General features: G+C 55.9%; 6 protein-coding genes across 6 annotated transcripts; 4 read left to right on the top strand and 2 right to left on the bottom strand.

The window, feature by feature from the left end:
• Positions 1–811, top strand: B0H18DRAFT_952095 (uncharacterized protein; the record flags this gene model as incomplete). The annotated part of the gene is made up of 3 exons (XM_048042075.1): positions 1–297; positions 349–456; positions 512–811. The coding sequence occupies 3 exons, from the start codon at positions 1–3 to the stop codon at positions 809–811; spliced, it is 705 nt and encodes a 234-aa protein (XP_047897567.1).
• Positions 812–3,898: 3,087 nt separating this feature from the next.
• Positions 3,899–5,605, bottom strand: B0H18DRAFT_984702 (uncharacterized protein). The gene is made up of 7 exons (XM_048044688.1): positions 5,483–5,605; positions 5,384–5,426; positions 5,100–5,322; positions 4,932–5,040; positions 4,716–4,878; positions 4,376–4,649; positions 3,899–4,320 (listed from the first exon to the last, which is right to left on the bottom strand). Exons 1-7 carry the CDS (start codon positions 5,574–5,576, stop codon positions 4,015–4,017), a joined length of 1,212 nt encoding a protein of 403 aa, XP_047897566.1. The 5' UTR covers positions 5,577–5,605; the 3' UTR covers positions 3,899–4,014.
• Positions 5,606–6,909: 1,304 nt separating this feature from the next.
• On the top strand, positions 6,910–8,048 carry B0H18DRAFT_952093 (nucleoside phosphorylase domain-containing protein; the record flags this gene model as incomplete). The annotated part of the gene is made up of 5 exons (XM_048042074.1): positions 6,910–6,931; positions 6,989–7,046; positions 7,106–7,127; positions 7,180–7,712; positions 7,766–8,048. 5 exons carry the CDS (start codon positions 6,910–6,912, stop codon positions 8,046–8,048), a joined length of 918 nt encoding a protein of 305 aa, XP_047897565.1.
• Positions 8,049–8,403: 355 nt separating this feature from the next.
• Positions 8,404–9,884, top strand: B0H18DRAFT_671871 (uncharacterized protein). Its single transcript, XM_048039089.1, has 5 exons — positions 8,404–8,880; positions 8,938–9,098; positions 9,160–9,195; positions 9,249–9,322; positions 9,379–9,884. Exons 1-5 carry the CDS (start codon positions 8,521–8,523, stop codon positions 9,516–9,518), a joined length of 771 nt encoding a protein of 256 aa, XP_047897564.1. The 5' UTR covers positions 8,404–8,520; the 3' UTR covers positions 9,519–9,884.
• A 1,777-nt stretch (positions 9,885–11,661) lies between these two features.
• Positions 11,662–12,425, top strand: B0H18DRAFT_671931 (uncharacterized protein). Its single transcript, XM_048039090.1, has 5 exons — positions 11,662–11,698; positions 11,761–11,910; positions 11,968–12,003; positions 12,068–12,120; positions 12,177–12,425. Exons 2-5 carry the CDS (start codon positions 11,822–11,824, stop codon positions 12,284–12,286), a joined length of 288 nt encoding a protein of 95 aa, XP_047897563.1. The 5' UTR covers positions 11,662–11,698; positions 11,761–11,821; the 3' UTR covers positions 12,287–12,425.
• Positions 12,426–12,612: 187 nt separating this feature from the next.
• B0H18DRAFT_1115572 (microsomal signal peptidase 25 kDa subunit-domain-containing protein) lies at positions 12,613–13,561 on the bottom strand (the record flags this gene model as incomplete). Its single annotated transcript, XM_048033283.1, has 4 exons — positions 12,613–12,864; positions 12,921–13,014; positions 13,086–13,246; positions 13,355–13,561. The coding sequence occupies 4 exons, from the start codon at positions 13,559–13,561 to the stop codon at positions 12,613–12,615; spliced, it is 714 nt and encodes a 237-aa protein (XP_047897562.1).
• Positions 13,562–13,593: the final 32 nt, after the last annotated feature.

Below are 13,593 nucleotides of genomic sequence, written 5' to 3'. Positions count from 1 at the left end.
ATGCTCGAGGTCGACACCTCTGTCATCATGTCCATGCCCGCATTCGAGATGTCTAGCCACTCGACGCCGGTGTCGATGGTTCAACGATCCGCCCTTGCTCGACGAATCGTTCGAGCGCTTCCGTTCCTACGCTGCTTACCAGAACCCGATGCTCGCCAGAGCTCAGACATCGTCATCTATTGCAGGACGTACAGGCATACGGATATTGATGCCTTCGGGGGTTCGTCGCGGCAGACCCGGACGCAGAGGGCTATGGTCATGCTCATCGAGTCTGGTGTCCTCTACATGCTGTTCATCGTGAGTACGACGTTCCTCTCCACGCACAGCCTCTCGCTGATCCCGGCATAGCTCGTGCAAGTGATCATGAGCCTCAGCTCCGTGAACGCCAGCCTGCGCGAAAGCACATCGCTCGCGTCCGCCTTCTCGACCTACCAGTACGTCAGCAGTTCCATCGCGGTGCGTCGCATCCCGCCCATCCCTTGATTCAAACGTGACACCGATCCGGCTGTAGGGCATATACCCGACGCTCGTCGTCATCCTCGTCAACTCCAAGCACTCCATGCTCAGGTCGGGCGCGGGCACCGGCTCGTCGAACAGCGCGCTGGTATACAAGCGCGGGCAGGGCGCGAGCGAGGCGACGTACAGCTCTGCGGCGACGGTGGACCCTGTGCGCGGGCCGGCGGGCGAGATCATCCTGTACGGGATGGCGCAGCTGAAGGAGGACTGTGCGGAGGACCCAGAGGCCATGGCAGGCGTCACAAGGAAGAATGAGACTGCGAAGATAGAGCAGTCCGTGGCGTACGACGTGTGAGCGGTCGGCCCCGGCCGCTGCTGTAGTACTACTGCGCCATATTTCCAATCCGCACACGGATCAGCGGTACAACATCGGAGAGCAACACCACTTATTATGACTGTATACGAACGAGAGGACAAGGCGTTGCCAGGCTACATATGTACTACTCGTGTCCGCTGGTCCGTCGTGTCTGCAGAATGGTAGACGTGGTATCGAGACACATTTCAGACGCCCCGTATCGTCGAGCGAAGGCCCCGGCGACGCACAGAACGCTTCGCCGGCGCCGCTCTGCCACCGAAGATGTTACCAGGACCGAAGTCGGGCGTGCCGCCCAACGACCCGAAGATATCCCCGACATAATTCGTCGGCAGGATGCCCTCCTCAAACAGCGTCTCCCACTGCGCGACAATGCCGGTCACGACAGGGACGCCCGCGGCGGGGATGTTCTGGATCGAGATCTCGTAGCCGGGGGACATGAGGAAGAGGTTCGTCGCGGCGCTCTCGCCGTCGTACGGCCTGTCGAAGTCGGACGCGGTGCGCATGACGACGATGCGCGCGAAGTCGACGAGCCCGGTGATAGCGCCGCGGAGGAGCGCCTCGAGCGTGCCGTTGTCCTCCTGCTGCGTCGTGCAGTACGTCGCGGACCCGTTAGTGAAGAGCGTCGTCGTGTTCTCGAACGCGCCCGCGAGTAGGTCGCCTGTCCAGAACACGTCCGAGGTCGCCGTATCGCACGCGACGACGGACGGCGGCGCGGCGCCCGCGGCGTAGGCGGGGTCGCTCGCGTAGTTCGCGCGGTACGCCTCCGAGCCGGCGTCGTCGAAGAGCTTCCCGGTCTTCGCCATCTCGATGGCGAGCTGGCGGAGGTTGTCGTTGACCTCGAAGACCTCGGTGCCGTACAGCTCCTGTGGGTACTGGTTCGGCGCGTAGGAGCCCTGGGGGACGTACCCGGTAGAGAAGTTGGCGGGCTTCTCGCGCGCGTCAAACTCGTACTGCAGCGCGACCTGCACGCCGAAGCGCGCGAACGTGACGCTGCCTAGGGTGCCGAGCTTAGGGCTTATGCCTGCGATCCCGGCAATGAGGAAGTAGGTGTGCGCGAGGTCGAATACGGGGGAGTGGACGAGGGCAGATATCGTCGAGGCGGAGTTGATCTCAGCTTCTCCAGTAGTGAGCTGGCAGATCGACCCATCCAGTGTGCAGTGCGCCTGGGGGAAGAGTGGAGAGAAGCCCGGGATGGTGATGTTGTGCGCGAGCACGTCGAATTGCGGGATGCCATACCACGAGTCCCCCTCGTCATCAAACTGAGCGGAGAAGTGTGAGCGCAGGAGATTCAAGTCGGAGAGCATTCGCGCTGACCATGTCTATGATGAAGACTTTTGGCGCGATCTTTGCATCGCGGCCCCTCTGGTTCGGGAAGATAGAGAACGCAGTCGCAGCTGTCGGTACCAAGGCGAGCTGCAGGGCGCAGTGCGAGAGCAGCGAGGCGAACAACCACGGCAACATACTCGTAACAAGAGACGTATGAGCTTTCGCAGATGCGAAGTGGATGATGGTCTGCTCACCTGTGACTATGCGATTGCGATATGACCGCTCGCAATGGATGCGCCACGGGCTGGACGACCTTCGCTTCGCTGGCTGTGCTCCGAGCTCTTCTTCATATAGCTGCTCCTGGACACGTCGGCATCACCGCCGTTGACAGCTTGTGAAGTCGGGTGCCGCAATTAACGATGCAGGCACCGGCGGCTGCATTTCCTCACCTGCTGGAACATGATGGTGCTGGCGAAGCGGATACGTCCGCGAAATTGGAACAGCAGTTCAGATGGGACTCCCATGCCTGGGAGTGTGGCCTATATAACATGTGCACTGCGGGACTGCTTATCCGAAGATACGTTCAGGGTTTCATATGACAATTTTGAGAGTAGAGTCGCTCGCCCGCCCGAGGTACACATCCTCGATCGCTCCCAGGGCATAGCCGTAAGCATGCACGTTGGTGGGGTCGGCCCTGAGTACGACTTCGGACGCCGCTGGCATCGACCTTTCCATTGTAAGATGACACATCTGCGTCAGCATGCAGACCGGGATGTGAAGGTTTAGATGAAACGTCCCGAAGAAGTGGGATCCCGTAATCGCGCTATATATGCTGTGCGGACTCACGCATGCTATGAGCTTTCTATGTTCTGTGCGAGCTGCCTCAGGAAGCCTACAGCATCCCAGTGTGCGTGCCAAAAGCGCATCTACAGCATGCTTGGACAGTTTGTTCAAGATCAGTTCAACACAAACACCACCGTCAACTCTGGGTTCTGGCTGCGTTATCATCATGATACTGCAAACGGCATTAGTGAGATGATTGGGTATTTTTATCCCCTCACCTACCGCGCGGGATGCAGTGCGGCATCTGACTCGGAACAGGCTGTTCAAGTTGTTCCTAGTACGGCGTCACAGAATTGACCGTGCCTCTCGGTGCGAAGCATGTCGAGTCGGAGCCTATCCTGCGGCAGCCTGCCACAGGTAGCGCGTAGACACCGGCAATTCATCTACGTGGTACCGAGATGCTGGCTGTTCTGTAGAATCGCATTCATTGATTCAAAACCCGCCCCCGGTCCCTCGGAAAGGGCGACGTGCATCAGCCTGTAGTGTGATAATTACGCACAGAGATTCACCGCACACTGGCAGTAAGTTCCTTGCATTGCCTCGAAGGAACGACTCGGAGGGAAGGAATGAGGGCGATGTCATGATCAGCGGAGACGTACTACGCGCTAGTCCAGGCTTTTGACGGACGCTGTCTCATACCAAGACCATTCTCCGCACAGCGCAAGTGTGAGGAACACAGCCACCGACCGATTCGGACAACACGCGGGTAAATTCCCAAATACGGCGATACCCGTACAAGGGATCATGTGATTCAAATTGAACCAACTGTACATGTACCACATCTGCCGTTTTGCGGACACAACGGACCACCAGACACGGTTAGCATGCAGCTTGACTTTGAACGCTTCGTCCTCGTTCGTACACAGCGATAAAAGTGAGGTGGCGTTTGTAATGTCGCTGTTGCTCTCCAACGGCCGAGCCGGTGATTCTTGCCAGTGTGCGGATTGGAAATATCATGGCGCAATATATTGTATCCCCCAGCGACTACTAAGACACAAAATGATACACCGAGCGCTCAACAAAGACTGATCCACACACACGGTCTCGAGTCCGAGTAGTCCTGCGCCGACGGCTCACACATCGTATGCCACGGACTGCTGCACCTGTATCTTCACAGTCCCATTCCTCCCCGTGACGCCTGCCAGTGCCTCCGGGTCCTCCGCACAGTCCTCCTTCAGCTGCGCCATCTCGTACAGGCTGATCTCCGCCGCCGGCCCGCGCGCAGGGTCCACCGTCGCCGTCGAGCTGTACGTCGCCTCGCTCGCGCCCGGCCCGCGCTTGTACACCAGCGCGCTGTTCGACGAGCCGGTGCCCACGCCCGACCTGAGCATGGAGTGCTTCGAGTTGACGAGGATGACGACGAGCGTCGGGTATATGCCCTGCAACCGTGTCGTCAGATCTCGCAGGGAGCCGTGAGCGGGGAATCGGACGCACGACGATGGAGCTGCTGATGTACTGGTAGATGGAGAAGGCGAAGGCGAGCGACGTGCTTTGGCTCAGGCTGGCATTCACGGAGCTGAGGCTCATGATCACTTGCACGAGCTGCGACGGGATCAGCGAGGGGCCGCTGTGCGGGGGGAGGAACGTAGTGCTCACGAAGAACAGCATGTAGAGGACACCAGACTCGATGAGCATGACCATAACCCTCTGCGTCCGGGTCTGCGGCGACGAACCCCCGAAGGCATCAATATGCGTGCGTCTGTACTTCCTAGAATAGATGTCCGTTGCTGAGCTCTGCGCTCGCATCGGCTGATGAAAGCGGGAGTGAACCTACCATGTCTTGTAGCCGATGAGCATCGTTGTCACAGCGGTGGTCGCGAGCGTCGTGGAATACGACGCGGTCTGGATGTTGCGACAGAAGGCCGGGTGCTGGTAGGTGCCCAGCTCGATGTCGGCTCCCAGGCGTGCAGCACAATAGGTGAGCATGATGGAGGTCGCTGGAAGCAGCCGTGAATACTGAGCAGCAAGTCAAACAATATCGAATACGCACAAAGTGACCCTGCCAGGAAGGCGAGGGGGACGAAAAGGACAAGCCATTCTCGGCCGGTCGACCAGAAAGCGTAGGCTCTCCATATGATGATCCCATCGCCGATGATGGTCTGAAACCCCGGTCAATGTCGAGTCAGTGTATTTACATGCCCGCAGCAAAACGGCATACCATGTATGCGTAAATGACATCCTCAATGGACGACAGACGGAGGATTTTGGATATGACGGTAGCATAGATACCGTCGAGGGGGGCGGTGGAGGTGGAAAGAAGCGTCCCTTGAATTTCGGCGACAACATTGTGTACGTCGATCATCCAAAGTGAAAGGTCGAGGCCGTACATGACGAGCACCGCCAGACATGTGCAGAGCGAGACCTTGGTGTGGCTCTTTCTCCTGAAATATTCAATGCATCAGTGCTGAGCCGAGTGTGAAGTGATGTTGCGAAGATTATCACAGTAGCAGTCGACCAGTCTCAAAGACTAGGACGGAGTAGACCGCTGCAATCACGGTGTTAACATGCGATATGGAGTTGGAGGCATGAGGGTGCACATACCAACAACGAATGTCTCGACTGTCACGGACACAAATGACTGGACGAGATCATGGCCGACACTTTGCCAGACGGCCGCGTCGTCGCTGGAAGACATGATAAGTAAACAAACAAGCTAGCACAAGAGAGTGGCTTGGCCAAACCGCACCTAGCCCAAGTCGGTTCATATACACGTTACAAAGTCTAATTTCCAGGCGCCGTCCCGAGGTCTTGGGAGCCATAGCAGCGGATCCACAGGTGATGCTTGGAAGACACCGAGCGGCTGACGGTGAACTACACGATTGCAGGACGGGACGCCAATGGCCACCGGGTCGAACTGCCAACTTGGAGGACACGGGGATAGCAGATGCCCCTGCCGAAGGACTCGCGACTGATTGTCATGTACCACAGTCGGCTGATAGTGCCGCGGGTCCAAGCCGAACTAGCCCTAGGCTCACGGACCACCTAACGCCTGCTATTTTCGTGAGTTGGCTTGCATAGTAGATGGTACTAGAGGCTCACTAACACCGTGTCAAGCCAACAATTCGCTGGGAGGCTTGATTGCTCTGCACTCTGCGTTGGCTATCCGCGGCGGCGTGCTCTATGAAGTCCCGCCGATCCTTGGTATCCACGGCACGATGGACGACAAGAGCTAAGACGACATACCAATTTCCAACATGAACGTCCATGTGAACCAGTTCACTTAGACAAGCTACAGTCTCGCTTTCAACTTCGGGAGAATCCTGTCAGCAATCCTGATCTTGTCTGGCTGGCGTCGAACGTGGTGCAGCCTGGGAGATAGCAACGATTTGCTGCAACTATTGGATTTCAGACCTGACACGGTGGACATAGGGCATCTTGGAACATACCGTAGGCTTTGATATGTCTCACGGGACATAACCCAGAAACAAGGTCTTGGAATCATTGTGGACACGACTGTCACGTTGAAACTGTTCTACGATAAGTGCATAGCCTTGGTACATCCGCGCCCTAACTGAGCGACACTCACCCTGGGACTTTCTGAGGATAGCGGATGTTGCTCTGCCTTCTGAGGAGATGTTTGGAGGACATGCGCAAGACTGAATACAGTCCTTCCACCGGTACATACGTTATTCGCTTCAGCGACGACGTACAAGCTTATCTTACCTACGATCATCCCCCGACATGGACAGTTGCCACAGACAGGGTCCGGCCGTATGTGCCTGAGCCTGCCTGAGCCCGCACAGAACCTTACCTCGACAGCTACCCACGCAGTCCGCAGAAAGATGGCCGTCTCTCCGCGAACGCTGATCATGGTGCAGCCAGAGGATCGAAACGGATGACTTGCCGCGATAGGAAGTCCAGATGAGGTGATTAGCGCAGCGTCGATATCGTAGGTGTTATTTGAACGCAGTGGGCTCACTCGATCCAGGTGTCGTTTGCGACGCCCCCCAACGCCCCCGGTCCTCCAAATGGCGCAAGCATCGGAAAATGGTACGAACTCGCCACAACTTCATGGCCACAAGCACTACTGACCGGGGTGCGCCACAGTTGTCATCGGTGTCATCGGAGGTAGCGGTCTCTACCACCTCGACAACTTGACGTTTATGTAAGTATCGGACGGTAATCTCTACGCTAAGACTCTGACATCTGAATGCCATCCGTCAGCAAACAAGTCAACCCAGAGACAGTGAGTCCTCTTTATTGTCCGTCCTCACTCGCTCACGCCCAGGACAACACAGCCTTGGGGCTCACCATCCTCGCCGATCACGATATGTTCTCTCCCGTCCGGTACGAGGGTCGCCTTCCTCGCGCGGCACGGTCCCGGCCATACCATCTCCCCCTCCGCCGTCCCCTCGCGCGCAAACATCGCCGCCCTCAAAACCCTCGGTGTCAAAGCCATCCTCGCGTTCAGCGCCGTGGGATCTCTCCGCGAGGAGATACCTCCCGGGACGTTCTGCCTCCCGACGCAGATCATCGACCGCACCAAGGGCATCCGCCCGTCGACGTTCTTCGACGGGTCCGTCGTGGCGCACGCCTCGTTCGGCGACCCGTTCAGCATGAAGCTCGTCCGCTGGCTGGAAGGCGAGGTGGGCAAGACCCTCGAGAGCGACCCGCGCGGCGTCAAGCTCGTCACGGACAAGTGTATCGTCTGCATGGAGGGGCCGCAGTTCTCCACGCGTGCAGAGAGCCTGATGTACAGGCAGTGGGGCGGAGACCTGATCAACATGAGCGTGCTTCCGGAGGCCAAGCTTGCACGCGAGGCGGAGATCAGGTCAGTAACAACAAGATCTCTGAGTGCTCTTCCACTCACTATATGCGCATTAGCTACGCTCTCATCGCCACCGCGACCGACTACGATGCGTGGCGTCCGCATGAGGAGTCGGTCACCGTGGTCGAGGTCTTCAAGACGCTCCAGGCCAACGCCGAGACAGCACGGCACGTGGCCGCTGCCGTGCTCGAGGGCTTGACGGCTGCTGCTGTAAAGGGCGACATTCTGAGCGCGGAGAAGGGGTCCATGCAATACTCCATCATGCCGCGCTCAGAGGGCCAACGGGCGGAAGACGTTGCCAAGTTGCGCTATATCCTCCCGGAGTACTTCCCACAGTGATGCTGCTAAGTACGGCGTAAAGAGATATGTCAGTCGCAAAAGAGAGGGGGAAGCCAAAGATGTACAATACTCACACTCCGTTCACCTCGCCCGACACGTATGTAGAATGAGCATCCGGGACGAAACGTTACTTGTGTACTGCGCGGCATTGCCCCAATTCAAAAAATGACCCAGAGCTTTGTTGGCGGTCGTGAACAACAGGGGCGCAAGGGTGAACATACACAACCCAAGAAACATGGGTTCTTGCGCTGATCAACGGCACGTCGCCATAATGGTTATTGACATGGACGATGAGACAACACCATATCCACGGCTGCTCGCACAGCCTCTCTCCAGGTTGAAATTGTCAATTCGCAGCTCGATAACCATCTGATCTTTGTGACTTACGCATAACAGCAGTAAGTCCGACGATGTCGACGACAGACAAGCTTAGCGCCCGCTGTTAGGGCCACCGTGCCACCAACGAACTGTTATGCGGCACAACGGCTGCCACCTGGTCATCTGTAGAATGCCACCCGGCGGTTCCGAGTCGTCCGCGTCCATCCGGGATGTGCATCTTGGCTTGAACTTTGAAATGCGTCCTCCTGCCACGCAGCTGGGGCGAAGTCCGGGGACGGATAGTCGGCATCGCTCAAGAACCTGGATACCCTGGACTGACGAACAGCCAACCGCCACAACAGATGTTTGGGCAGATGTCGACGACGAGGCCACCCATTCTTCACACCGGGATCCTATCAAGAAGCCCTCAGCACGTATATATACAAGCAAGCAAGCGGGGGACTTTCCCCACCCCGCCGAGCGGCCACTTACCTTTTGTTTCTGGTGTAGAGCAGTGAGTGCACCTTGCATGCGATCTTCTTGACCATTCCTAATGAGCCAAATATCACAGCCTTCAGTATATACAGCCCTTCCTTCGCATTCGTTTCGACTCACATACATATTCGACGCCGTCATGTTGTTCAAGTCATTGTTATTCGCCATTGTCGCCTGCACGTTTGCGGGCTCAGACCTGACGGTCGCCGCTCCAATACCCACACCTCACGCGCTCGGGTAAGTCATACGAAGCGGTGCTCGGAAGTGCGTTGTGTACTCACACCGATTGCCTTTGAAGAACTGCTTTTGCCGGACAACGCAGGAGCATTCCGAGGTAAGTCCACAAACACGCTGCCGGTGCTGCCGTAACCGACCGAATGTAAGTAGCCTTCATAAGACGACGGGCAACCCGTTTTCCGGACTGGGATTCGGAACATTTGGAATTACAATCAGCGATTCTGGTGAGTGTCCGCTCTACGTTCGTTGTTGTCGAGTGAGCCATGACATTATCGCGTAGATGGGGGCCCACGCAAAAACTCGACTACCATTGACCCGCAGTTTGGCGTGGCGGGTGATGGATTGGTTCAGTTACAGCCACCGCAGGATGTCATGGTTCCCAAGAGTAACCGGATTAGTACGCTAGCCCAGTCGTCCTAGACTATCGAGAGCATAGAACATCGTCGAACTTTGGGATGTCCGTCTTCCAGATGCAATTCGATCAGTACGGCAATGAGGCAGTAGAACGAACATACGGGACGACGCATTATCCATGGCACTATTCGCTCGGTATAATCGACGTATCACAGGCTTGTCGCAGAGACTGCAGGGCAATGCGCGATATTGCCCCAATTCGGACGCTGACCTCCATGATCGCAGCATGGATGACGGAGCTGTCAAATGTACACAGCTCAATCTGTGCGTGCCTCCTACCAATGTATCCCACCAGGGTTGAAGATGTCAGCTTGATGTGCGCATACGGTCCGCGGGCCTGCTTCTATGTATCACGATGTTCAGCCATTCGCTGTATGCGTCTGCGCAACAGCCCAACAGCAATGAGTCTCATATATCACACCCAGAGACACAGGTCAGCGCCCACCGTCTTGTACTGCCATTGGGCGTTTGAACGTTGGCCTGTCAGCTCCCACCTTGAGCGACGACCCGGTCTTGCGCCACCCCATGATATGTACGGCATCCTGGCCCAGCTCTCAAATGCATCGTACTATGACGCCTATTTGAGGTAAAACCCTGCGGAATCCTCGGAGGAATCAGCGCCACCCACTGGTAAGAGTACACCGTTCAGACGAACAATACTTTGCCACAAAGGCGATTGAGCAATGGTTGTTGAGCAGGTGTCGCCGGGACAGTCGGGATTGCCACACCGTCACTGCAACGCGATCACAGCCACAAGCTTGTACCGCTTATATACCGGACAAGCAAGGACGTTGTCCCTATTCCGCTGAGCGGTCGCCCACTTTCAATTTCTGGTGTAGAGCAGTGAGTAGACCTTACGCACTCATTCTTTCGCTGACCTCGAGCCGAACAATGCAGCCTTCCCATCATACAGCTGTCCCTTCGCCTTCGTTTCGATTCACGCATTTTGACGTCGCAATGTTGTTCACATTGTTGTTTGCCGCTGTCACTTGCGCGTTTGCAGGTTCAAGCCTGATTCTTGCTGCTCCCATACCCACACCGGACGGGTGAGACAAAGCGATGCTCAAAGATGTGCTGTACACTCACAAAAAGTGGTTTCGAAGGGGTTGCACCGTTGTGAAACGCCAATTTGATCCTTGGTATGTCTCCTTCGAGAAGAGGCGCTGCCGGTGCTGCCAGACCTGACCACAAGCTACTTTCATAGGTCGACGGGAAACCTACAGTTCGGAACAGGTGGAATGGCAGTGGGCCACGAGGGTAAGTATTCTCATATCCTTGAGTCATGTCACATCGGCAATGACACGCTCTCATAGTCGACACAAGACCGCCGATCTACGGTATGGCATGGCGGATGGGTTAGTTGTATCACCGCCATCACAGGATGTCATGGTTCCCAAGAGCAGTCAGACTCGCACGCCAGCCCAGTAGTCGCAGACTCCCGTAAAACATCGATAGCGTAGAAAGTCGTCGAACTTTGGGATGTCCGTCTTCCAAGTGTCATACAAGCTAAGTGTAGTTTGATCAACACGGCAACGAGTCAATAGAAGGAACCTACGGGACGACACATCACTCATGGTATGGAGCCTTGATGGTCATTATCGCAGCATGGATGACGGGCTTGCAAGGATGGATGTGCACGGCTCGCGTTGTACCTCCATCGTACTTAACCAATATGCATCTTGGGAGGCACGAATATGTCAGCTTAGTACATACGTGATGCCCGAGGGACCCGTACGTACCGATGATATATGACACCTCAAGATGAGCGCTCATGGTCTTATGCCGCCATTGAACGTTGAAAGATTAAACAAACATTGAACTATCATAACACACAATACACACCTTGTAATCTGTAGAACGAAGACCCGATCTTGCGTCAATCCAGAATAGGTACGCATCCTGGCTTGGACCTTCAAATACATCGTACTGCCACGCGTGATTGATATGTACTCCTGCACAGACCTCGGAGGAATCAACGCCGCCCACTGACAAGAGTGTGCACTGTTTAACTGACGAACAATACCTTGATACAATGGCTGTTGAACAGGTGTCGAATGGACAGCAACACCACCGCTGCAGCAATGTCGTCCCAGCCACAAGCCCAGTCTATTTAATGCGCTGGCAAGCGAGGTCAGTGCATCCTATTCCGCTGAGCGGTCGCCCACATTTCATTCTGGTGTAGAGCAGTGAGTGGTCTTTGCGCATGCGTTCTTCGGAGTTGTCGTTGACGGCGGACCACACAATACAGCGTTTTCATTATACAGCCCTTCCTTCGCCTTCATTTCGATTCACGCATCTTTGACATCGCAATGTTGTTTATATCGTTGTTTGCCGTTGTCGCCTGCGCATTTGCAGGTTCAAGCCAGATTTTTGCTGCTCCCATACCCATACCGAATGGGTAAGACAAAGCGATGCTCAAAGATGTGCTGTACACTCACAAAGATTGTCTTCGAAGCGGTTGCACCGTTGTTCAACGCCAATTTGATCCTTGGTATGTCTCATCCGAGAAGACACGCTGTCGGTGATGCCAGACCTGACCACAAGCTATTTCGTAGGTCGACGGGAAACATACAGTTTGGATCAGGTGGAATGACGCCGGGCGACGTGCGTAAGTGCTCGCCAACCCTTTGGTTATGTCACAACAGCGATGACACGCTCGTATAGACGACAGAAGCAATGACTTGACCGCCGACGAACTGCATTTCGGCGTGGCGGGTGATGGGTTAGTTGTATCACCGCCGTCGCAGGATGTCATTGTTCCCAAGAGCAGTTAGATTAGCACGCTAGCCGAGTAGTCCCACTGTCGCATACCGTCGAGAGCATGTCCTCGTCGAAGATTGGGATGTACGTTTTCCAAGCATAGCGCGAACTATAAGTAGATCGGTCAGCACACTTCCCAACACGACACACTCACCTAAGGCACACGACTGTGACTTCGGTCAGGGAGCCATTCCGGCTCTAGAGGACGTGAAGAGGCTCCTTTACATAACATAGTACCTACCGTGCCAATATCCCAGGCTCGCAGCCCATACACATAAGTACACCCATCCGCATGCCGATACGCTCGAGATGCCCACACATGCGCGTTACCCAGATAGAATCATTCGTTCTTGCCTTCCATCACCCGCCCGACCATCTCGCCGACCCATCGCTCGAAGCCCTCCTGGTCCATGACGCCCTTCTCGTCGAAGAATGTGTTATACCCCCGGTCGCCCTTCGCGCGCCCCCGGCCGAGCAGCGACTTGCCGCCGGACGTCGAACGCATGTAGGTGAGGCCGAGGGAGTATGCGGGAGGAGAAGTGGGTTTGGAGGGTGTGGAGGTGGATGTGAGCGTTATCCGCTCTGTGACAATCTGTAAGGGCGGCTTCAGCGTGTCGTGCATGAGAGATCAGTGGATGAGGCACGCACGCGCTTGTCAAATGTCTTGCGCTTTCCGACGAAGACGATATCGCCCTCGATGAAGTATGCATACAGTGTTTGGATAGTTGTTAAGAGGACATATCTGCATACGATGCGCGGAGAAGATTGCTCATATCAGTGTGATAGACGCATGAGATTACGAAAATGACGCACAGGATTACACCTGCCCATACTGCAGGTTTGCTTTTTTCGAAGTCGACCTTCCAGCTGTACAGGCCTGTCCCGAGCGCAACGAACACACTTGCCCAGCCGAGGCCTAGCCGTACGTCCGTATGTGTGTAAATTTGATTGAAGAGTTCGGGTCGTGAGAGGAACTACGCAGAGACAAAGTTCAGATATCTTCCCGCACGCGACCAGACCCACAACGCGCGAAGGATTATCGACTACAGGCTCGGAGCCTCAGGAGAAAGGTTGAAACTCACTCTTTTTAGCGCGTCATCACATGCATGCTTCATCTCTGTCACGCTCGCGTTGTTGACCTTCACCACATCGCGCACCTCCGTCGATGGCAGCAGTGCGCTGGCGAGGTTGCCGTCCACGCTTGGTTCTGGTGTGGCTGCTGCCTTCGACCTTGCCCCTGCAGACAACGACGACTCGCCGTTCTCCGCTTTTCGGTTCCGTGGAGCCATACCGGACGCGTATTCGCAGATGTGGCCGTGCG

The sequence above is a fragment of the Fomitopsis serialis genome, assembly GCF_022376445.1.
Source record: "Fomitopsis serialis strain Sig1Antser10 chromosome Unknown B0H18scaffold_9, whole genome shotgun sequence".
In the NCBI taxonomy this organism is placed as follows: Eukaryota; Fungi; Basidiomycota; class Agaricomycetes; order Polyporales; family Fomitopsidaceae; genus Fomitopsis; species Fomitopsis serialis.
This window is presented reverse-complemented; position numbering and strand designations above follow the sequence as displayed.

Bases quoted from the DNA above. Each gene is read 5' to 3' on its own strand.
- B0H18DRAFT_984702 (XM_048044688.1), bottom strand. From the start codon at position 5,576: ATGTCTTCCAGCGACGACGCGGCCGTCTGGCAAAGTGTCGGCCATGAT. The intron at 5,427-5,482 runs GTATGTGCACCC...CCGTGATTGCAG, and splicing joins AGTCGAGACATTCGTTGTTG to CGGTCTACTCCGTCCTAGTC. The intron at 4,879-4,931 runs GTGCGTATTCGA...GGCTGCTTCCAG, and splicing joins CTTCCTGGCAGGGTCACTTT to CGACCTCCATCATGCTCACC.
- B0H18DRAFT_671871 (XM_048039089.1), top strand. From the start codon at position 8,521: ATGCGGCACAACGGCTGCCACCTGGTCATCTGTAGAATGCCACCCGGC. The intron at 8,881-8,937 runs GTGAGTGCACCT...CAAATATCACAG, and splicing joins TTTGTTTCTGGTGTAGAGCA to CCTTCAGTATATACAGCCCT. The intron at 9,323-9,378 runs GTGAGTGTCCGC...ATTATCGCGTAG, and splicing joins AATTACAATCAGCGATTCTG to ATGGGGGCCCACGCAAAAAC.
- B0H18DRAFT_671931 (XM_048039090.1), top strand. From the start codon at position 11,822: ATGTTGTTTATATCGTTGTTTGCCGTTGTCGCCTGCGCATTTGCAGGT. The intron at 12,004-12,067 runs GTATGTCTCATC...GCTATTTCGTAG, and splicing joins CAACGCCAATTTGATCCTTG to GTCGACGGGAAACATACAGT. The intron at 12,121-12,176 runs GTAAGTGCTCGC...ACGCTCGTATAG, and splicing joins AATGACGCCGGGCGACGTGC to ACGACAGAAGCAATGACTTG.